The following is a 24,411-nucleotide window of genomic DNA, read 5'->3' as shown; positions in this document are numbered from 1 at the left end:
CCTTCTATGAACAAGTATTAGTGGCTTCACAACTACTTGCTGAATGAATGAATGAATGAATGAACGAAAGAAGAAACACCCAGCACACCCTGGAGTTTGCTGTTGTAACTATCCTCTCTCACCTAAATTGCACCCCAGCTCACAGACACAAACAGGCATTCACAACTTTACAAAACAAAAAGTGGGCTTTACCCAATTTAACACATATATTGCATGGGAGACATATGTTAAAATGAGATTTAATACACAAAATTCAAAGCTTCTGCAAGAAGCTTTTGCAGCATACAAGCATCCTATAGACTGAGAAAAACATCCCTTATTCTCCTGGCTCCCGTAAATCAGCTATTATGACCATACAGCCCCCTTTTCATGAGTTTCTCATTCTCAGAATTCCTATTAGTGCATATTAGGCTTTATTTCTATAAAGCCAAATGGCTGAACTGAAAGAAAGCAAATCCACAACCTAACGAACAAAAACAAGGGGTTTTGTTCTCCTTCACTAGTTTGAACTTGGCATCGTTGCTTTTAGACAAAATATCTTCAGTCAGGGTTTCTCAAAATAGAGTCTGGAGATGACCAAATACAGGGGTAAAATGGGATGCTGGAAAGAAAGAAATCGAAGGGGAAAGAAGTGGTTCGGGGAGAGAGGGTTTCCAAACCTCCGTTTAGTGGGATAAATCAGGAACAAACGGGAAGGGGACCCCTCCGGGCAACAAGAATCTGGGGTGACAAAAACCAACCAGAGCAACAGCTCCACCTTTACGCACTCTCCCATCTTCCCTCGAGAAGCCACTGTAGAGGTTCCTGGACCCATTTTCACTCCCCTTCCCTTTCACCAGCCACCGGGCCTGCCCAGCGGGGATGTCACACGCCCCCAGCTGCAGCCAGGGCACCAAGCCTCAGGGGTTTCTCCTGGAGAACCACAGTCCCCACGGACAGGAAGCTGGCAGGTGCCCCAAAAAGCCTCGGGGCTCACAGATGGACTTTACGGACACTCTGAAAGCGACAGTCTCCCTGACACAACTCTCCGGTTTGATTAGGTTATGTAAAAAGAAAAAATGAAAACAAAACAGAAATGTGCTACAATCTAAATTAAATTGCTTCAATTCCTGACTCTTGGTAAGCATTAGCGAGAAGAAGATTCAGAGCCTGGAACCCACGTGTAAATGTGTGAGGTCAGGACTGTCCTCCGTGGTGCTGTGAGTGGAAGAGAGGACCTGCACCCCTTTCCAATGCCCTGCGCCCACCTTTCCGCCCACCTCCTGGGCTCTGAAGCCGGGGTGTTCAAGCTGGGCATGCTGGCACAGACTGATTTCACATAGGCTCTTACAGATACCATTCCAGAATGCGTCCCAGCTTTAAAACAGAAGCCAGATAGATTTTCATTTTAGAGGTAAGTTTTGTGGAAAACGTGTCCTCGGCGTATTCTCCGGGTCTAGGGTAGGCGCACCACTGTGCGGAGGGCTTCAGAAAGGTGGACTGGGCACAGGGCACACATCCGGCTCTCACCCAGGCTCTTTCACTACCTGCTGGACGTCTATGGGCCCATCGTTTAACCGGGATGAGCTTTAGTCTACTCCTGAGGTTGAACTTGATAGGTAATTCTCAAACGCTGGTGAATGGGTGTTCGGGCCGGGACACAGGGGTGGGGAGGGAATGGGGGAAGTTATTTAAAAATGAAAATTCATCAGCTCTTGATTCAGAGATTCTGACTCAGTTGGCCTAGGGAAAAGCGTTCAGAAACGTGTGTCGTTACTGAGCACCCCACTGTGGGCCACACTTTGAGAAACACTGGACGAATTCCAGCTCTAATGTTCTCGCATTCTGTGTATTTGTCCTTTCTTGGGTGACCATCTTGGGCCGCCCGGCACTCCCTCGGCCTCTGCCTGCTCTTGGCAACAACAGTGCCCAGCACAGGGAGGGCAGGTCCGCAGGTACAGGGGAGTCTCCGGAAGGCAGCCGAGATGACTGGGTCACAGGGGACACTGACCGCCTTGTCTCTGCCGCTCAGGTGACAGGTGGAGTCTGGAACTTCAGCCGCGTTTGCTGTGATGTATTTGTCACCCTGGATGTTATGATGTGTACGGCCAGCATCCTGAACCTCTGCGCCATCAGCATCGACAGGTAGGGCTGGGATTTCCCTGCGGGCAGGTCTCGGCTGCCAGGTGGCGTGGGACACCAGCCTGGGGAAGCCGCTCCTGCTGTTTGGGGCACCTGGACTTTGCGTTTGAGGGCACTGGGGTCCCTGCCAAGTGGAACTTAGCCACCAGGACATCTTCTTCTCCCTCTTTTTCTTTTAAACTATGATCTGCAGAAGAGAAGAAACTCCAGTGACAGGAGAAAAACAATCATCCCATAAGCTTTCCTAACCTCTCCGTCCTCCCAGAGCCAGAGAGGATTCTGGCTTTACCTTTTCACCATCTTTTGGGGGCCTTGGTGATTCTTAATTGGGAGTAAAGGGGGACGGGGTCAAGGACAGACGGGAAGCTGACGAGAGTTGGGAGGAAAATTTCCTGTTATTATTTTTTGTGTGGGGGGGTGTTTTTTGTTTTGTTTTTGGTGACGTGGGGGAAGAAGGGAGGGAAAAGAGGAAGCAGGAGAGGAAAGAGAAAAACGTGGGAAGACCTGCAGGGAAGGGGGAGAGGAGAGACGTGGATGGGGAGAAGGGCATTTTGGGAAGTATGGCTGTGATTTGTTTGTTTGTTTGCTTGTTTGTTTGTTTATTTCCTTCATAGAGTTTAAGGCAAACAAGTAAACAATGATGTCTCTTTAGAATTGCTTTTCGGTTCCTGGAGTGAGTGGATCTCTGTGATTGTGACTCGAATGCGGGGACATCCCACCCAAGTGGCATCGCTTTCCTTCCCGAAGAACAGGGTGCCCTGGCCCTGGGCACTTCTCGTCTTCACTTTTCCTACTGTCCACCTTTTCTCTCTCCTCCACCCTTTTTCTCCCAGCAGCGCCATCCACCCCCTCCTTAGCTTGAACAGGGGAGCCCAAACAAGGTCTGCCAGTCATTGAGAACTTACCCCACTGTGCTAAGGCTCTGACATGCACTCACTCATTCCATCTTCACAACAACTGACCCGCTACTCTTGGCTTCACTTCCAACTTCTTAGGGGAATTAAGGAATTGACCTAAAGACACACCCCTTGTATGGAGCAGTGTCAGCATTGGAATTCATGTCTATCTGACTCCAAGTTCATAATCTTGGGCTTTGTGCTAAGCCCCCTCAAATCTCCAGCTATACCCCTGAGATCTCCCCTGAGTTTCAAACCATATTACCACCTAGATGGCTGATTGGCTCCACAAAACTTTAAAAGCCAAACCATCAAAGCATCAAACCGTCATCTCTTATCGGCAGCATCACTGCCTTACAACCTCGGGTTTTGTCTCCTTCCTCTTCCTCATCTCCCACATCTAAGCAGTCAAGGCTTCTAGACTTCATTTTTTGCCATTCCCCCCTGCACCCGCCTGATTTCGCTTTCTTACTATGCCTGCTTATTTTATGTTCCTATGACCTGTCACCTGACTTCTGCCACAGCCTCCTAACTGGTCCTACATGCCTCTCTCAGAATCATTTCCCCAGGACTAAAGTCCAAATGCCCATTGCCCTCCCCATAACTCTTCAGCATCTCCTTGGCCTGCCGAGTAAATATCAGAATTACCTTCACAGCCTAGGAGTCTTCTCCTAGGCCTTCTGCCCTATGGCCTCAGTCTATCTTTTCAATCTCATCTCTTTCTGGGTTGCCCCACATCCCTCTCTTGCTTCACGGTCTATCACACCTGCCCCTTGTCCCACGAAGCCCTTGCAAATTTCTACAACTTGATTCCGTCACCCCTGAATTCTCATGGTGCTTTCTCTGTAACTATCTCAAGACATCTCCAGTCTGCCTTTAACAAGAGGTCCTAGAGCAAGTCCTCCTCATTTCCCAGTGTTTGACCTTTGCAGGACCAGGGCCTTTGCCCTCTCTACCAACAGCCTAAACTCAGTTTCATGTGCTGATGTGGGAATCTTGAACAATAACCAAAGGATGGACCCAAAAACCCCGCCCTCTAGTGATACACTGCAGGCGAACCAGTCAACTGATAGTCTTTTGACTTTTACCACTTGAGAAGCAGTTGGTTGCCTCCAGCTGAGAAGGAGAATTAAAGAACGTGTCCATAAGGCTGGGACTCGTACCATTAAAGAATGTGTTTAAAAATAAAGGGAGATAGTCGCATGATTCTATAAATACCCCCCAAAACATTGAATTGTACACTTTAAGTGAATGAAGTGTGCAATACGTGAATTGTATCTTGATAAAGCTGTTTTAAAATGAAGGGATAGTTAGGGATTTTATAACATATTTAGCTCTCTGAGAATAGAACTCTGCTTAGAACATGTAAGATTTCTGTGTGATTTTTGGACACTTAGTACCTAAATATATAAGTGATATAAGAAGCAGATGGCCTCTGGTTTGCTTATCATCACCTCTCCTACCCCAAACCAGTTCAGTAGTCCTAGCTCCTTATCACCTGTGATTCTCTCTGCCGTGCCAGTTATAGATGCTGAATGAAGAATTTTAATCGGCACTGAGTGGTCCTTGCCTGAAGGTAGCCAGTGTTCAGAGTGCAAATATGCACCTTCAGAAAGAACATGAGTGAGTGGGTGAAGATCAGCCTTGGAGCGGGGAGCCCGAAACTGTACAGAGAGCTACCAGGAGAGGCTGTGGGGCAGCCCCCTCCGTGCCTCCTGGTTCCCGGCCCTCCTCTCTACCCTCTTAAGATGGTGCCTACGCTCTCCACCCACCCACACTCACACGTGTGGGGCTGGCAGGTGGGGCCGGCAGGTGAGGCTGTGCCCAGCACATGCATTTGGGAACTGAATTCAGCCAGTGTTTCTTTGCAGGCCTTGAGGTGGTCAGGAGAGGGTGCTTCTTTCCAATTGCACTAGAGCACCTTCCCACGGGCGGCAGCCACGCCTGACCGACACTTCCATTTCCCACCACCACCAAAAGAGTAAACCTCAAATTGGCTTCCATCCCCTCAAGGAAAAGCCCCAGAATGCATTGCCCTCACTACCTGAAATCTGGAGAACAAGCCATGCCTTACACCCCAGTGGGGAAGCATGCTTTCTTCTTGGCTTGTATGTCGACATGAACCCAGTCCTGATGAAACCTCAAGATGGAGCCTCTCCTCTGTTCTAGGAAGGAAAATCGGCCTTGGAAAAGCTGTCTCCATCATCCTTCAGGGCCGTGTGCAGTACACAGCATTAAATTCTGTTCATGAGATGCCAAATAGCTGGTCAACTCATTAAAAATGCAGTCATTCATGCAGACCTTTGGTCTGCACACAATGCTACTCACCAGTCTGACAAACTTGACCAAATGGATTCAGCATTTTTTTGGCCATGAAGCCTTGATATGTACTAACAGGGTAGTAAGAGCTTGGAAAGGAAACGAAATGATAAAAAGAGGTTTTGAAAGCAAGTAATACTATTGTCATTAGATTCTTAGGCATAGCCCTGGATGCTTGGATTAATGCTGCCTTTTCTTTTTTAAAAAAGCACCAGCCCCTCTTCCCCCACCCCCATCCCCCTTGGCTCCTTGCCTCCCCAGGGGGCCAGCCCCCTCCCCCAGCATCCAGGGTCAGAACTAGCTTCGGGCAGAAGGCTGAGAAAGTGTCAGAGGAGGAGGACACGTTCTGAGCAGTGAGAATTAGAGTCCTCCGCTAGGGGCCCGGGAATAATGCAACCAAATTCATTCACCAGGGAGTTCTTTAAGTGGCTCTCAAATGGCACCCATCACACAGGCAAGCCTCCGCGTCTTTGCAGCAAGCACAATAGGTACCAGATGAGTCACAGGCACCTTGGATTTTTCGTTTGCATCTAAATAAGCACTTTATATTTGCAAAGGGCTTTCCAGTCATTTGCAAAAAGCTTTCTCCTTCAACAATTCCAGGAGGGGAGTCCACAGAACTAAAGATTTATTGAGCCCCCTGTCTGACCAAAGAAAAGGTGGTGAAAAGCAGCCCTCACAGAGCTCTGGGGCTCATTAAACCCAGGCAGGGAGTTAGACTCAGGCCCTCCCACCCAGGCCAGCCTCTCTCCTCCCCCACCGCCAGCTTCCTGCAGGAGCACCCACGTAAGTCCCACACACGCGCACACACACACACACCTCCCAGCCTAGGACAGGGCTTCAGGTGGAGGTCACGGTTCTGCCAGGATCCTGAGACTTTCAGTAGAGTGACAAGCCTACGACCCACACCCCCCCACCCAAATCCATCACAGGGGTCATTTATGCAGAACTTATTTGTGCAGAAATGTTACCTGCTGGAGGGGCTCCCAAGCCCGTTACACATGTCTGGGACTGAAACAGGTGTCTCCTGACTCCCCCATGGTGGCAGTAGGAATGGGGCACCAAGAGCTAGCCCCTGGCCACACCAGCATCCGCCACTGTAGATGCTATGTCCTTGGAGTCAAGGAAGTGTATTTCCTATGTCTTCGGTGTCCTGGGTCCTCCAGGCTAATCTGAACTTGCATGAGTCTAAAAACAGAAGCCATCCAATAGCTACCATTTCCATAGCATGTACCATGGGCCAAGCTAAGAGCTTTTCATTCTTGGTAACCCTCACAGCACCCCCAGCAAGATAGGGGAATTATCCTCATTTTACAAGTGAAGGGTCTGAGGCTAGAAGGTGCCCAAATCACACCGCTGGTAGGTGTGGGAGTAAGAATACAGTCACCCTTTCTTCTGTGGCACACTGCCTGACACAGGTGCACCTACCAGACTCTGGGCCTCTAGTTCGGTAGCCCCCAAGGCCTGGCTGCAAAACCTGGCTCTACCCCCTAATAGCAATAGGACCTCCAGCAAGTCAGTTAACCTCTCTGGGCCTCACTTCCCTTAACTGTGTAGTGGAGATCATAGCAACAGAGTTATCACAAGGAGGAAATGAGTTAATATTTGTAAAGCACACGTCAAACAGCTGCTGGCTTATAGAAAGTGTTGTATACTTGTTGGTTTGGTAAATAAACACATTTAATGTTCCTTTTAATGCTCCCAGGAACAAGGGGCAGATACCCATAAACTGCTGATAGAGATAATCACAGATACATTGGGCTAGCACAATAATATGACAATAATAATAATACTAGGTTTGGTTTTTTTTTTTTTTTTTTGAATGCTTAATAGGTACCAGGCCTCGTGCTAAAAGTCTTCACAGAGATCATCTTACTCAATGTCCCTAAGAGCCCTATCCGGCTGCATCATTACCCTCAGTGCACAGATAAGGAAATTGAGTCTCACGGCAGCCAAATTCTGGCCCAAGGCCACGCAGTTAAATGGAAGAACTGGGATTCAGACACTAATCAGTCTGCTTCCACCGGCCACGGGCTTAACCACCTTGCAGGCTGCCAGTGTTCTGGCCAGGCCAGAGAGAGCCCGGTGAACTAGGAGCCCCCAGGAAAGGAGGCGAGGGAGCAAGAGGGGGGACGCGGGGAGTGGAACAGCGCGGGGAGCGCAACGGAGGGACCGGGACGGCCCAGCCCCGCCCTCGCGGCAGGCGGTCACCTGCGGCTCGTTCAGGAGGAGACCAGAGGCGGAGTGGCCTGCCTGGGTGCGGATTCAGGGTCCCCGCAGGCCTCCGGTACCCCGCCGGGCCGAGCCTTCCCTTCCTGCCTCCCCACAGGGCGGGGGGAGCCAGCAGGTGAGCCGTGAACTTCTCACCCGGCGGCGCTGGCAGCTCTCGCTGCATTAGGGTGCCCTCCGCTGGCTAGTTCCGGAACGGCACCTACGGCTCCCACGCCGCGGCTGGCTTCCGGGCGGGGGGAAAATCCTGCGTGTGGGCGAATTCGGGGTGGGGGGGCTCGTTTATTCCAAGAGTTTAGTCGTGTTCAGAAAACAATACCAAAAAAAAAGAAACGTAACAGTGGTAAGTGTAGTTTCATCTCTCACTTCTTACCCAAGTTAACAAGAAATTTTTTGACAGAAATTTTCCTTAATGCAGACTTTTCGCAAATTTGCCGGATTGTAAGATACCCTGGCTTGTTCAAAATGCACATTTCTGGGTTCCACTCTGGAAGTGCTTAATTAAAATAGCCAGGGGCGTGGCCTGGGAATCTGTATTTTAACAGGATTAAGTGCCCCAGGTACTTAACAGAATCCAACTAATTGAGGAACATTCTGGGAATCCAAAGTACTCTCAAACAGAAACCACCCTTTAATGCCACCTGCCCTGAGGAAGCCCTTGTCCCCACAAAGCCTCAGAGACTAGACAGTGCCCTTGAGAGAGAGTGGAGCACAGAGGAGAGACACGGACCTCAGTGGGGGTACACCTGGCTCTTCTACCAGCTTTGGAACCTTGGGTTCATCAAGTAACCTCTCTCTGTCTCCGATCCCTCCGCTATAAAATGGAGCCACGGGGCACCTGGGTGGCTCAGTCCTTAAGTATCTGCCTTCAGCTCAGGTCATGATCCCAGGGTCCTGGGATCGAGCTCCCTGGTCAGTGTGAAGCCTGTTTGTCTCTTCCATTCCCCCTGTTTGTGTTCCGTCTCTCGCTGTCTCTCTCTCTCTGTGTCAATTAAAAAAATAAAATCTTTTAGAAAATAAATAAATGAAATAAAATGGAGCCAACATTCCCTACCCTGACTGAATTAACGGGAACTTCCAGGGAGTTGCTGAACATCCACGCATAACTAGGACAATGTGCTCAGCGGCAGGCTTGCAGCAGCCCAGGAAGACTAGCAACGGCTGCAAGGCAAAATTTTAGGAATTGGTTGAGCCAGGTATCAAACCTTTGGTGGAGCTTGAAATGGGCAACGGTGGGAGTATTTGCACCATGAAGATTGACAGATGGTACCAGTTAGGGCTGTTTTCTCTTGAAGACCAGTTGTTAGCTATTGAGCAGCACACCATGAATGTATGGGCGGTCAGCCTCTTTTTCACGAAAGGACATTAAATAGAAGTATTTAGAAGTAAGTAGAAGGCCAGGCACAGCTGCAGGTCTGGAGAGAAGGAAGTGGGTCATACCTTTCCCTCTCATCTCCCAATGGCTGTTTGGTCACCATAGGCGCCGTTTGGGTTCAAGGCTCAGCCTCTCTTCCAAGGCACCTCAGGGATCACTGCTAGAGCAGACAGATCTGACTCCAAGCCCCAGCCCACTGCCCCAGCAGAGTTCAAAGTACCGAGAAGAGTGACAAGCCTAGAGGAACACCAGGTACGACTCGCCCACTCCTTGATCGCCAGGTTAGGGACTCAAGAGAGGATTTACAACGTTTGTGCCTCAGAAGAGGGGAACCGAGATCTCACAGGCTGCCACTGGGATGGATTGGTGGGATCTTAATCTGAGCTTATTAAATAAGGACCTCTGTTTCTCCCTCTCGAGAAAGAAGCCACCTCTGCCCCATGTCATGCTACCAAGGCCAAGTCTCGCAGAGTCCGTCTCCATCTCCTCCCTCAGAGCTGCTCTTGTGGGAATACAATCGCTAACAAATCAACTCTAAGGCCAGGTGCACAAGAGGTGAAGATTCTGGCAGGCATGTGTGCCCAGCCCCTCCAGCCCAGGGTGTGTTTTTCCCTTCCTCAGCCCCAAGGCTTGAGGGACCCAAGAGGAACTAAGGAGGATCCTGCTCTGAATCTGGCCTCTGGATTCCCTGGACAAGGAGAAGACAAAGAAAACTTGAGCCTTTGTAGACACAGCTACACACACTAGAGTCCTTGAGCTTGGCTAGGATTCGAATTGTCCTCTTATGTGGAAGGTCTTCAGGTTCCACAAGGCAAGCAATCAACAGCTTCTTACTACTTGTGGTGTGCAAGGACTTCTGAGGATTACCAAGGCTACAACATGATTTGAGTCATCAAGTAACAAATCATACTTGGGAACTCTGTCTCTCCACCCTTGAGACAACACCCAGTTGTCTCATTATTGAACTTGCCCAGTGCCTTTTAAGGGCTTCCCTGATTAAGCCAGGCCCACCCAGGATAATCTCGCTTTTGATTCACTCAGTCTATTGATTAGTAATCTAATCACAGCAGTGGTAGCACTTGGTATTCTCAAGTTCAGCCTCCATTCAATGTGGGGAATTGTACAGGGCAGGCATCTTGGAGACTGTCTTAGAATTCTGCCTTTCTCAGATAATTATCATATAATATCCCTGATATGAGGAAGTTGAGAGGCAACCTGGGGAGTTTGGAGGGTAGGAAAAGAATAAATGAAACAAGATGGAATCAGGAGGGAGACAAACCATAAGAGACTCTTAATCTCACAAAACAGATTGAGGGTAGGGAGAGGGTGGTTGGCTTATGGACATTGGGGAGGGTATGTGCTATGATGAGTGCTGTGAAGTGTGAACCTGGCGATTCACAGACCTGTACCCCTGGGGCTAATAATACATTATATGTTAATTTTAAAAATTTAAAAAAAAATTCTGCCTTTCTCAAGCAGTTTCCTGCTGGGGGGCCCAGGATAGGGAAGACATGATGAAATCTACTTTTAGAGTCTGGCGGCAGGGACCGGCCAGGAGGCTGTGGTCATCGCAGAGAGCAACTGGTAGGAAAGAGATGCATGAATAAATGGGGAAGATGTCATGAGTAGATGTACAGAACCAGCTATCTTTTGGCTCAGTAGCTAGAAATGTGTGAGAGGAGTTGTCCCAGAAAAGACGATGTCCCATAACATAAAGAACTGTGCATTGACTGTGGAAAATTGCGTGTTGTAGACCCAATGTTGGTGGCTCCCCCAAATTCGTATGCTGAAATCCTACCTCCCAAAGTGATGGTATTAAGAGGTGGGACCTTTGGGTCATGATGAGGTCATGAGGGTAGAACCCTCATGAACGAGATCAGTGCCCATAGAAAAGAGACCCCGGAGCTCCTTCACCTGTCTTGCCGTGTGAGGCCCCCATGAGAAAATAGCCATCTGTGAACAAGGAAGTGAGCCCTCCCCAGACATCGAATCTGCCAGTGCCTTGGTCTTGGACCTCACAGCCTTCTGAACTGGGAGAAAAAAATGTTTGTTGTTTAAGCCTCCAAGTCTCTGGTATTTTTGATGGAGCCACCTGAATGGACTAAGAGAGCATGGAAACTGGATTTTGAAATAAGTCTTCACTAGATATTACTCATCTCTATTTTTAAAATCTCTGCCACTTGGAATAGTTGTCACTAGGAGGGGTAGAATTTATATTAGGATACAAGCAGGGGTAAACATCCTCTTTGGGCCCAGTTCTATCATTATCTGAAATACTGTGGGAGAAAGTAAAGGCACACAGACCAGCATCCAGAGTCTTGGGGGTTCGGGTATGTGAGTACAGGTTTCAGGTATGTTGGGCCTCAATCACCTCTGGCAAAGGGGCCTGCCAGTGGCCCAGTCTGTTGCTTTACTAACTTTATTCTTCTTTCCCCCTTTCCCTGTTTAGGGAGTTCTTCATCTCTCTTAGCGCAACCTTTCTCCATTTTCACTCAAACACCATTTCTCTCTTTCTCCAACCAAACTCTTCTTCTCCTGCCGCATGTAGCACCTCTTGGGTTCTCTAGGAACCCCTGTCCACTTTTGGAACGAATTTCCTCCATCCCCTCTCATCATGGCCATCCCTCTCCGCTTCCTTTCCCAGGTACACCGCGGTGGTCATGCCGGTTCACTATCAACATGGCACAGGACAGAGCTCCTGTCGGCGCGTGGCCCTCATGATCACAGCAGTCTGGGTGCTGGCCTTTGCTGTCTCCTGCCCTCTCCTCTTTGGCCTCAACACCACAGGTAACAGTGATGGCCCCTCTTACCAACACTCATGGGAGTCACGGCACACTTGAGTGACTGTGAGTGCTTCTGAGCCTGGAAATTTCTGACCCTGATCAGCATACCTCATAATCAAATAAGGACCCCACAGACTGCAAAGCTTTGGGTTTTGATTCAAGTACAAAGCAGAACCTCATCAATTATTAGCACATAAATTTCTTCCCTGGTTAGTGAAAAATCTGGCCTCTCCTTGTTTTGAAAGAAATGTCATTGTACTTGTGGGAAGCGAGGGGCCAGTTAAAAAAATTAAACTATATTAATAATTCAGGTGAGATTTGCTAATGAAAAGATACATAATAAGATAATAAGATACATAATAAAGATACATAATAGACTTACAATGCAAAATAACACTATAAAAGCCCTCAAATGGGATATATATTTCTAATTTTTTACTAAACAAAAATCAATTCTGGCATTTGGGAACTAGTATCCCTAAATTACTGAAGAGTGTATTTCTTATATCTTAATATACAAAAATTCTGGCCATGATGTTTGGCACAGGGTACATCTTCTACTGGATGGATGGACAGACAGATGGGTGGATGGATGGACATATGGATTAACAATGTGAATATCTGAGATGTTTGGTTTTTTAGACATAAGACATCGATCCAAAATTACACCACATATGGAACAATGCCTTCTTTGGCTGTTTCATGTACATCTTTCAGCCTCAGGAATTTCACGTGTTGAATGAAAACTACTGTAAGCACAAATAATGAAGTTAACACTGAGTATTTGTGGAGAACTAATGGAGTCATGTTCTAGTGTTCATCTGGATTTGTTTAATGCCTACTATCTTCCAAGGTCATTAGTTTCTGGTGTAGATGTACTAGTCAAACAGCTGTGTATTTATATGTATACAGATATTATATGTAACACATTGCATGTAAATATTGGCAAATCCTAACTTACGAATAGTCATCCAAGAGTCATTTGCTGCCCAACGATTCAAAAGTCAAAACACATTGGGAAGATAAAGAGGCTCTGGAGTCAGAAAAGTTACTTTCAAACTTCAGTTCTGCTACTTACCAGCTGTGTTCCTGGAACAAGCCACTTAACTTTTCTAAGTTTTCTTATTGATAACTTTGGGATAATAATACACTGAAGAATATATTTGAGCAAGTTAATTTCCAGCATTTTTAATATGCCCACCCCTGCAACAACTTCATTTCTAAAACTGCATGTTGTGTTTGAACTCTTTATAATATATGCCATATTAAGGTAAGTATTTTACGGTCTTTACTCACTACCTGCAGGGTTGTAACGAGACCATGTATATCTTTACATGTGACTCAGGAGATTTTTCAAAGCAAATTTCAGCTCTAAATAATGTTCACTTTAATCACTGACTTTAAAATCTGATGCTATGTGTGACATAATTCCACTGTACTTGCTTCATAGAGCTTTTTTCAGATTAAGTGAGGATTAAATTGGAATAACATATTTAGACCAGCCAAACACAGACCATGCACTCAAGGTCAGGTTTCTTTGTCCTCTACTTTGAAGGGTAGTTGAGTCATCCAGCGAATATTTGCCTAGTTAACTCAGGGAGTTCCTAAAATATAATGTTACTACCATGTTTGCATTTACCCTTTACCATTTGTTACTTTGTTGTTTTCCCTGAATAACACTTTATACACACAAACAGGGTTGTGGACACACATATACTCCCCAAAGCAACATTCCCTAATACAACTCTTAAGAGGCTGCCTGGTATTAAAATGCTATTTTTGGTGGGTGTTAAATATGCTTTTTGGTTTCGTCTGCTGATTAAGCCACCTTCTGTATCTTGGTTTCTATACGAAAATACATTAGTCTAAGTTGGATTCTGTAGTACGGGACTCACTACCCCCGGTAGACCACAGCACCGCATAACCTTGGCCAGCAGCAAATCCCCACCAGCATTCAGTCCGTGGAGGGGCTCCTCTTATTCATTCTGGGAGGTTGGCAGGGGCTGTTGTACTCATGCTCACACACACACACACACACACACACACCCTAGTAACAGTTAAAAACAGTCTCAAAATCTGACATTAGACCGAGTTCCCAGTTAATGTCAACATCTAAAGTGAAGATGAATGATGAGCTAATTGCAGTGTTGTTGCCACCAGTGAGATCATTATTATTCCAGAAACAAAACTCAGAAAACTGTCTTTCCAAAAAGATTTTCAAATATAGAATTGAGAAGGCAAAAAAATGCCTGTAGCTTAGCATGTACACTCTCACTTCTCTCTCATCTCTTTCAATCTCTCTCTTACTTGAAAGATGTACATGATTTATTCTAGCACAACTTTTTCTCAGTCATTTATTTATTTACTTACTTACTTACTTATTGTAGCAATCTCTATCCCCAACGTGGGGCTTGATCTCACAACCCCAAGATCATGTTCTTCTGACTGAGCCAACCAGGGGCCCCCCTCTCTCTTACTTTTAAGCTTATTAATAAGATTAATTAGTAAGCCCTCCCTTTATTCATGTATAGCCTCCAAGTGTCGGGTCCTTTGTAAAGTCCAGTGGATATTGGCTACCGCTATTGTTGTGATTATTGTGTGTTAGAGAAGGTTTCTGTGCGTCAAAATTTAACGAGGCACCTGCTCCAAGAAAGTCTGAGCAGCAGCAGTTCTGCTGGTGGTTATAGAGGCCAGTGACCTCGTCCTAGAACACAGTTCAGGGAATTGGTGAGCAGAACTCAAGGCGAGGAAGCCCAGCCATTCTCCTCTGCCTCAGTCTGACCTTCACAGTACGGCTTCATTATCTTGATGGATGTGGGTTCCATCTATAAGGAAGTTCCTAAGTTCACATGAAAGCCCAATATAAATGACTTCTCTCAGCCATTTGTTTCTACTCACCCTGCAAAAAGTAGAGGAGAAAAGGGCAGGATAATGCCAATGACGCCTGATATCGGAAGTGGCTAGATTTCCACAAAGCTGTGCAACACAAAAGAACTTTCTGGCAGAGCCCTTCTTAATGAAATGAGCTGCCATATGGGATTGTGAATTATAAGACAACATAAGGCAGAAAAAAGTTGAACTTCAGTTTCCTTCATTTCAGCGTTGTTCTTACTGTCCGAGAAAAGGGCAACATGAATTTCTGGAAATGACATAAGGCAGGATCTTTGGTCACAGAGAGTTCCAAGGTTGGGGGGCCTGGCTGATCAGTGTTGCCCCAGCTCCCAGCAGGGACCCAGCAGTCTAGCTAAATACCCCATCATTGACAGCATGGAGTACTGGTACTAGAGGAAACTCTAAAAATCCCTAATGGGCAGCCCAATCCCTTCATTTCACAGACACAAGACTTACAGTCTTAATTTTCCTTTGAAACAAAGAAATGGAAGAGTACTATCTAGATTTGAGCAACAGAATCCCTCACCTGGCTTTCAGAACACTGGAGCTGGTGGAAGCCGGGTTGAGAAAAGAAAGTTAAAAGAAAAACAGGCTCCTCCTGAATTCAGATGCATCAGGCTCTCCTGTCTCTGGGAACAGGGTGAAGACAAATCCTTCCATGAGCTTTAAGCTGTAGAGTCAAACTGCTTTTGGTCTTGCCCTTCACATCACTGTGGGACTCAAGTTCCCAGGCTAGTCCACAAATCCTCTCCCACCCCTTTGTGGAGCCAGTGATTTTGTCACCCAGCATGGTGCCTGGAACACCGTAGGTGCTCCATAAACTTTTGTTGAATGAGTAAGTGGTTGATTTCTTCTTATCATCCTTTCTTCCTTCAGTGTTGAGATTAGTTGGCCTAAACATCCAACATCTCAGAGAATGAGGCGTAACCCTCTGGTTTTCCCCACTGTCTTCCAGCCAGCGACTGCTTATGTGCTCATTTGTCCGTTTGTCTCCTATATTCGTCATTCTTGTATTCATCCCATAACTACTGTACTAATAGCACAGCACTGTTTTGGTTAAATAATCGAGACAAGGCAGCTCATTTCCTGGGGCAGGGGGCCTCATTGCCTTCACCACCTCATCTGGGACTCAGCGGAGAGAAGCTTCCAGAATTGCTGCCCTGCCGACAGGACACATACCCAGACCAGTCCCAGTGGGAGCAGGGGCAGGCCCTCACTCACTGGTTACCAGCCTCCTGGGTCACTTTACCCACCGGCGGACCTCGCAGGACTTTGCAGCCTGGAGAGATTGTGGGAGAGACCACAGAGCTCGATCTAAGGATGGGCAGCAGTTTACTCAAATAAGAGAGGAAGGAAGGGATGACTGTGTAGGCTCAGTGATTGTGAAATAGCTCTGTGTTCTCTCTTCACTCTTTCTCATGTGTTTGCTTTCGATATTTTAATGGAAAAATAAATACTTGCCCATGATAAAACAGAAGGTATGGGGATCCATAGACACACATATAGGTAGGTCTCCCTTCTACCCTAGATCATTAGCTGCCCTGTGACCCTCCCTAGAAGCAAACACTAATAATCGTAAAGATAATGCTTGAAACAAGTATGCATACACACACGTGTGTGTGTGCATGTGCCGGTGTATCCACTTTCTACACAAATGGAAGCATACTATACCCACTTTTGCTCCTGGCTTTTTAAAAGTAGGTGTGAGTACCCTTGGGTATGAAGGAGCACACTCATTGTGATGAGCACAGGGTGTCTGTTGTATGTCAGTGACGAATCACTAAATTCTACACCTGAAACTAATATTACACTGGACCTTAACTAACTGGAATTTAAATAAAAACTTGGGGGAAAAAAAAAGTCAGAGTTAATATATAAAATCTAGAGGTCAGCTTCCCAGAACCCAGAGGAGGGTAGAGAAGGGTCGAAGGTGTATCTGGAGGGACGAATGGGACGTACCCTGAACACCAGCAATGGTAACCAGACAAATAGTGGGAGGGCATCTATCCCTGCCCCCCTTCTCCTAGCAAAAGGTGCTCAGGCCTCTCCTCACAGGAGGCGTTTAAGTCATGGTCAGATGCTGACCCCAGGTGAGCTGATTTCAGGAAGAGGGCTGATCACTGCCTACATGAGTCCTGATAGGTTCAGAAAGACCAGCATCTGCCACCCTGTCCCCCCCTCCTACCCTGTCTCCCCCAGAACACCAGAAAATGTCCATCTGGTGACCACTGCTCGAAGTTTTATAAGCCATTTCCTAAAGGATGCTGACACAGACTTGGTGAGATGATATTAATTTTTCCTGAATTTTACCCTCCTCCCAAGAGGATCAAAAACCTTGGGAGCAGCTCCTCAAGATCCTCGTGTGAGTGCTCTCATTAAAATGCCTCGCTGAGAACGGAGTACACTTTTTTTCTTAAATTATTAGCTGTTGCTCCTCTCCCTCCCCTACAGATAGTTTTCTTTGTAAGTCTCTCTGCAGGTTTTCATTCCAAATGATACCTTGCCTTTTAAGTTCAAACAGCTCAGAGGAGGTATATAATACATAGTCATAGTAAAGAATAAATAGTAATAATAATAGCTACCATTTTTCCTCATTTAATCTCACAACCCCTCCATGAGACCTTATTTTTATCCTCCTTTTCAGATAATGAAGCTGAGGCCTGGCGTAGTTAAGCCATGTGCCCCAGAGTTAGTAAATGGCAGACCTGGGTCTCCCACCCCAGACATGGCCTCTGCCTATCCCAGAAGACCAAAATGCAGAATGAGGGGCCCATATGGCTGGCTGCAGCCCTCTCCTCACTAGCTCGCTTCTGCGGCTATATCCCCCAAGGCCAGATCTGGGGTTGCTGAGAATCCCCTACCCTTTATGAAGAGTGGGTTGGGTGTCCCAACAGCTGTTGCTAACAGTGCTGGCCTCCCAGTGATAGAGGGGGGTGAGTTATAGTGGTAGAGGGAGGTGAATCAAAATCACAGAAAGAACGTTGGTTTTAAGGTCAGAATGGCTGGAGAAACAGATCCAGGCTGGGCCCCTTTCAGGCTGTGTGGGGTGCTGGGCCATTTACTGAACCTCTCTGAGACTTAGCCTACTCACCTGAGAATAGAGTCATATAATGTTGCCTGTGTCACATAATGTTGCCACAGTGATTAGGTGAGAGGATATGCATCAAGTCCTTGGCACACCATCTGGAAGATACTTGTTTTCTTCCCTTTTCTCTTCCCGACAAGGCACATTACAGGCCTTATTCTGGGCATTGAAGGAATTTCAACACCTGGTAGCAAAAAAGGCAAAACCACAGGGACTCTCTAACGTGTAGGGAGAGGTGCATTTCAGGACATAAAGCAGGGACGAAGGTGCTCCTCATTTCACATTGTCCACAGTAACAATCTCCCTAACAGCCCTCTTCCCATCCGACCCCTGACCAGTCCAGAGATTCCCTAAAAAATAGAATTTCCTGTCTTCAGCCCCGACCTGCCTTGGACCTCAGGTTCAAATTGGAGATCTGGCATTCTCAACAAATGCCTCCACACCAGCAGGCGCTTTTCTGGGGAGCTGCCTCACTCCCGGAGCCTCTGGCCTGTTGCTCTATGACACTCTCCCCAGCCTCCCGGGCCACATTCCTCCATGACACTGAACACAGCATTCAGGAAGACCGCCTGTCTGTCTAGACTGAGCCCTTCAAGGGCAGACATGTTTGTAGTCCCGGTGTAGAGAGTGTCTGGCATGTAATCGCTGGGTAATTTTCTTTTTAAGGGAACTGTGAGCAGCACAAAGATGAATTGGACCTTCTCCCCTCAGGGAACTGACAACATAATATCCCTGTCCCCACAACTTAACAAGCAGCCGCGTGGGCTAACCACACCGAAGAGGCAAGGCAAGGGCTGTGGGACACAGAGGAAGGAGGAGCTGCTTCTGACTGAGGAGCTGGTGCAAGCCGCCACAAATGAGGCACATGTGACCTGAGACTCAGTGAGGGGGGAGGTGGGCCCAGCACCCTTGCTTCCCCATGTTCTGTGTGGATTAAATGGCCGAGACACCACACATGGTATGGGGCCATTGTGTGCTCCCCACTGACGTCTCATATTGGCAAAATGCTTTGCTTTCTCCTTTTCTCTCACTCACAGGAGACCCCAGTGTCTGCTCCATCTCCAACCCTGATTTTGTCATCTACTCTTCAGTGGTGTCCTTCTACCTGCCCTTCGGAGTGACTGTCCTCGTCTACGCCAGGATCTACGTGGTGCTGAGACAGAGGAGACGGAAACGGATCCTCACTCGACAGAACAGTCAGTGCATCAGTGTCAGACCTGGCTTCCCTCAACAGGTAAGCCCCTCGGAGGGGCAGAGGGAGAACGGTGCCCGACCCCGTAGCTTCCTAGCCTTGTGTCCAGAAGTCCTTGCTTCTGCTCGTGCTGCCACATCGGAGACACACATCTCACACCCACCTTCGAATCTGCTCGTATTGGCTCTGCTTTAGAGTAGGAAATCAAATCCAGAAAGTGCATTGTGAGTCTTCCCTAGAGCTCACATTGCTTGGCAAGGTGATAGGATAGTTTCTGGATGTCTTCTGCTTTCCATCGAAGTTCTTCATTGCCCCCAAATGCCCAGTGGTACAAATGTCACATCAATTGGCAGCTGTAGGGTGGCAGCTGTTCCATGCACTGCTGGTAGGTCCCCAGGATTGGCTTTTGAGCAGACCACTTATTCCAAGAATCCCTGGGGCCAATAGAAAGCTCTTTTTCTTACTAGATGTGCCTCTGTGTCAAGGGGCTGACCAGCTTAGGAAAGGGAGTGCTGATGATATGTGTTATTGGGCCTTTCAAGGCTCTGAAAAGGAGCTGCTTCAGCACTGATCTTCCATTTGCTTTGATCTGGAAAGTCGGCTCATCCCCGTGTCCAGCACATGCTTGCCATCTGCTAGGAAAGGGACAGCAGGAATATTATACAGCATCTGCCTTCATGGAGTTTAGAATCTAGACAAGCAGATCTAGCACCCCTCTACCCGAAGTTAACTAACAGCCCTGGGATGTTTGTGGATTGAGATGAAGACAATTAAGCACCGAAATAGAAGTGCCACGGAGGTTATGAGAGAAAAGGTCAATATGCTCAGGAAATGGCTTCATAGACAGAGTGAGAACTGAATTTGATGTTGAAGGCAGGTCCAGTTCAGAGGCCCAGATTAACTTTTAATGACCTAAGTGAGAGTCAGTCTCTCAAAATTGAAGTCCCATAGTTTGGATAGAACAAGAATATTGGTTCCCATGAAATAGGAAGTAAGGACCTGAAGCTGAGGATATGGACAAACATTGAGGATATTGGAAACATTGTCATCTATATGGTTCATCTATGGAGACCTTAACCTACAACCGTTTCTCCTTCAACCCACCCTAGTCTTCCTGTCTGAGGCTGCACCCCATTCGGCAGTTTTCAATAAGGGACAGATTTCCATCAGATGCCACTGGACAAATGGTAAGTAAGCCATGTATTTGGTTACAGGAGAAATATAAGACACCTTTTCTCAACACTCTGACTTAACTTGCTTCCACTTTCACCACAGAATGGAATGGTCCCAATGTTTTACTTGTATCTCTTGTATATAACAAATATGAGAACCTGATTTGAGCTTCAGAATAGGAATCATCAAGTGATCTACAGAAAGCATATCACTCTTGAGCTAGATCTCAACGACTGGAACCAGTGACACTTGGACATGGTGTGAAAATGCCATCCAGAGTCACCTGGCTAGAAGGAATAGGGTGTCGATGAAACACACATGGGCAGAGCCAAGAAAAACACAGAGGAGAGGCTAATGTGAGACTTTCAAGTGTCCTATTTCCCACTATATATGGGGGGAAAACCAAGACAATTCCATGGTCACCCTTATCCTTATCCTTTCAAGGATTCAAGCCAGCCCTGCCCCCCCAAGCAAGCTGGGCGCAGAATGGAGGCATTAGAAGATCAATATTCCTCTCCCTGAACTCCAAGCCAATATTAGGAATAAAATTTTAAGAACTCATTCAGAGTTTTGTCCCATCTCTGTACAGCCAATTAACCACTTTTTCACAGTCCTGGTGTAGCAGTTAGAGAGTCTTACTGTAAATAATTTTTTTAATAGGTAAGAATGTTCAAGTTGCCCACAGCAGATCTAAGGTCTGAGGAGGCTCCAAGCCCAAAAGGAGAAAAGTGGAGACTACTAAAGAGAGAATAGAGAAGCAAGAGGCTGGCATTGCCAAGAGTTTGGAGAAATTGGTCTGTCCTACCATCTGGGAGTGGAGGGTTCTGCCAGCCAGACCCAAAAGAATCCAGTGTTTCTTCATGCCAGTCATGGCGGTAGTGATGAGGGTTTGCACAGAGCTCAAAAATACACTCACCAATATACAATCTGGGAAGGATCACTTTGAGCTCTGTGATTTCTTGAACTAAGGAGAGAATAATGAACATTCTTGGCTGTTGACACTAACATATACAAAAAAGAATTTACTGGAAGGATACTAAGTAGCTCAGACTCAGTGAGAAGGTTGGAGAATAACTTCAGATGATGCTGTTCATGCCTAAGGAAGAACCAGGTTGGAAGACCTGAGACTCATACCACTGCTAGACAAATTCTCAAGTGTCCCTACTTCACCAGCTCCAGTTCAAGGTCTTAGGTGCAAATTTCTAATTGGCTGGGCTTAGTTTATGTACCATAGCTCTAGATGTCTGGTAAGGATGTGTGGAGAGTGAATATATGGCTTTTATGGCTTCAGTAATGGGAGCTAAGGAGTCCTGCCTGCCACTTGAGATTGACATAGTGTCTGATTCTTCAAACATGGAAAGAAGTTTAGATGTTGAGCACACACACATCCCCATCAAATAACCAGAAATGTCCACATACTCTCAGGGTCTACCCAACCTAAACCAAAATTTCCCAACTTCTTTTCTGTTTTACAAATGAGGTTCAAAGGTATTTAATTAACTTGCCCAAGGGTCCTTCTAATAAGTCGGAAAGCTGAGGTGAAAATCCTGGGTTTTCTTTCTTTTCTTTTCTTATCTTTTCTTTCTTTCTTTTTTATTTTTTATTATGGAAATTTTCAAAAATAAAAAAAGCAGAAAGACAGCTAACTCAGGGCCAACTAACTCATGCAATTAACTCATGGCCAATCTTATTTCATTTCATCTGCACTCCCCCCTACACTCGTCCATGCCCACTGGATTCTTATGAAGCAGAACTCAAACATGATACATTTCAGCAAAAATATTTCTGTAAGACTCTCTAAGGAAGACTTTATAAAATGTATGACCATAATACATAACCCTAAGCAAATAAATAACTCCCTATTATCATTAAATATCCAATCAGTGTTCACATTATTCCAATTGTCTTACAAGTCTTTCATGGTTTATTTGACTCAAAATTCAAATAAGACCCATACTTTGCAACTGGTAAATGCAATTGTTGTTGTTGTTGCCATTTATTTGTTGAAAAAAACTGAGTCATTTGTCTAACAGAGTTTCCCACATTCCAGATTTTGTGATTTACATCTTAGTAGCATCATTTCACATGTTCCTCTGAATATCCAGCTCATTCTAACTCAAAAAAGCCAGGCTATACTCCTATACCACCCTCCTCAAGGGGCCATTGTGATTCTCAAATGTTCTATATCTGGTAGGTAATTTTTAGTTGTGAAGTCAGAAGCAGATTTCATGTACCTTAACTTTTCATGATCCCACACTCTCAGATGTGCTCTCCGGAGGTTTCACAGAATGATGATTTCCTCTAACTTCTTTGCATGCCCTTTCCTTTTCAGGAACATGCAGAAGATAAACAGTATCCCCAAAAATGTCAGGATCCTCTCTTGTCCCACCTACAGCCACTCTCCCCTAGCCAGGCACACATGGAGCTGAAGCGTTACTACAGCATCTGCCAAGATACTGCCTTGGGGCGACCCGGTTTCCAAGAAGCCGGGGGAGAGTTGAAAAGGGAGGGGAGGACTCGGAACTCCCTCAGCCCCACCATGGCACCCAAGCTCAGCTTAGAGGTTCGAAAACTCAGTAATGGCAGGTTGTCGACATCTCTAAAGCTGGGGCCCTTGCAGCCTCGTGGAGTGCCACTTCGGGAGAAGAAGGCAACCCAGATGCTGGCAATCGTGCTTGGTGAGTTTGGGTCATGTTGAGTTGGGTTGAGTTGGGTTGTATTTGGTTGGGTTAGGTTGAGTTTGGTGGAGCTGGCAGAGGGTACTAAGGAAACACATTTGTCAGAAATGGAAATCCAATAATGGTAATATTTATAAATGCTTGCAATACAATTGAGAAGGGTTTGTGTATCAATGTTAACTCTGGGGAAAATTTAAAAGACCTGGGCTGAAATTATGAAATATAAAATTGAACATGTGACCTAACTGAACTGCATTTATTCATTGTGTTTGTTGTCTATCCAGTGAAATTAAAATGGATAAATCAAGTAATAAATAAGATAATAATTCAATAAAAAGTGTCTGGCATATATTGGATATTTAATAAAGGCTTACTTATTCTAAAATATTAAGTGAAAAAATAAGGATGCAAAAAACTGCTGTCATATGGTGTGATAACATCTAGATTATTTCAAAGACAGAGAAAGAAAAACATGAAAATTAATTCACCAAGATGTCAAAAGTGATTGTCTTTGAGTGGTGGGTGGTTATTTTTCTTCTTTCTACTTTTCTGTATTTACCAAGTTTTCCATAATGTACAAAATCAGGGTTCATTTTTATAGTAGGAAAATAGAAAATGTATTTAAAGAGAAAAAGTTGACAAATCACAGATAGCATGTAGAGTTAGTGAAGGCAATTCATCCTGTTCACTGCCATTGACAAACCTTCCTTTCTCATGTCTCAGGGACTTTATGAGGACACCTGGATGTAATCTCAACAGCAGGAAACGTCAGTCATGTCTTTAAGGTCCTCTTCCCTGTCAGTGCCTAGGGTCATGTCTTGCACGGCTAGACACTAAATAAATATTTGAACTGAGCTGAGAAGTAGAAAAGACTAGTAAAAAGCTACCTAAATATCAAACTAGAAAAGTTGATTTAGGAACAAAGGCCTGAGATGAATCAAAGATGTAAACATGTAATTTTCTCATCCAAAAAGAAAAGAAAAGAAAGAAAGAAAAATGAGGTGGCTAATCACACCTCCTTCATAGGGTTGGTGAAAAAATTAAAGGGGCATGTACAATTCCAGCATGGTGGCTGGCACAAAGCAAACAACCGTGAGTCATTTTCATGTTATAGCACAAGGAGTAAGCAAACCCCTGACCCAGTTTCTCTCTTCTTTTGCAACCCAGGGGCCTTCATTGTCTGCTGGCTGCCCTTCTTTTTGACCCACGTTCTCAATACTCACTGCCAAGCCTGCCATGTGTCCCCAGAGCTTTACAGCGCCACCACGTGGCTGGGCTACGTGAACAGTGCCCTCAACCCCGTGATCTATACCACCTTCAATGTCGAGTTCCGTAAAGCCTTCCTCAAGATCCTGTCTTGCTGAAGGAGAGGAGAGTGGACTCCCTGTGCCCACCCTTAGCTGACAGGCCATCAGGCCATTGGCCAGGGCCCACTCAGAACGACAGTGCTGTGTTCTGTGGCGTGAGATAGGAAGAAGACTCCTGGAGCCAGGACCTCTCTGAGTGGCAGGTTTAACCAACTGCTTCTTCCTAAACAGAATGTTCTACCTCCCCAGCTAAAATCTGACTCCATCCTGGCAATCTTCAAGTGGTTGGGGGGTCCCCGAGTGACAAGCAATAATTCAGAAAGAAGCTCGTAAAACATGACTCTATACACACATACACACA

General features: G+C 46.1%; 1 protein-coding gene across 2 annotated transcripts in view; it reads left to right on the top strand.

The window, feature by feature from the left end:
• DRD3 (dopamine receptor D3) overlaps nucleotides 1-24,107 on the top strand; it is a gene marked incomplete at both ends in the record, with an annotated part of 39,249 nt that extends 15,142 nt beyond the window's left edge. Inside the window, 6 exons of one of the 2 annotated variants that reach the window (XM_080819053.1) lie at nucleotides 2,012-2,124; nucleotides 11,585-11,727; nucleotides 18,738-18,934; nucleotides 20,002-20,079; nucleotides 22,398-22,743; nucleotides 23,911-24,107. In XM_080819053.1, coding sequence (XP_080675179.1) covers nucleotides 2,012-2,124; nucleotides 11,585-11,727; nucleotides 18,738-18,934; nucleotides 20,002-20,079; nucleotides 22,398-22,743; nucleotides 23,911-24,107 — 1,074 coding nt within the window. The remainder of the gene's footprint in view (nucleotides 1-2,011; nucleotides 2,125-11,584; nucleotides 11,728-18,737; nucleotides 18,935-20,001; nucleotides 20,080-22,397; nucleotides 22,744-23,910) is intronic. The other variant, XM_080819052.1, reaches the window with a different exon arrangement.
• Between the last annotated feature and the right edge of the window lie 304 nt (nucleotides 24,108-24,411).

This window comes from Martes martes (genome assembly GCF_963455335.1).
Source record: "Martes martes genome assembly, chromosome: 1".
Classification (NCBI taxonomy): Eukaryota; Metazoa; Chordata; class Mammalia; order Carnivora; family Mustelidae; genus Martes; species Martes martes.
Note: the sequence above shows the minus strand (reverse complement) of the source record. Positions and strands in the feature narration are given on the sequence as shown.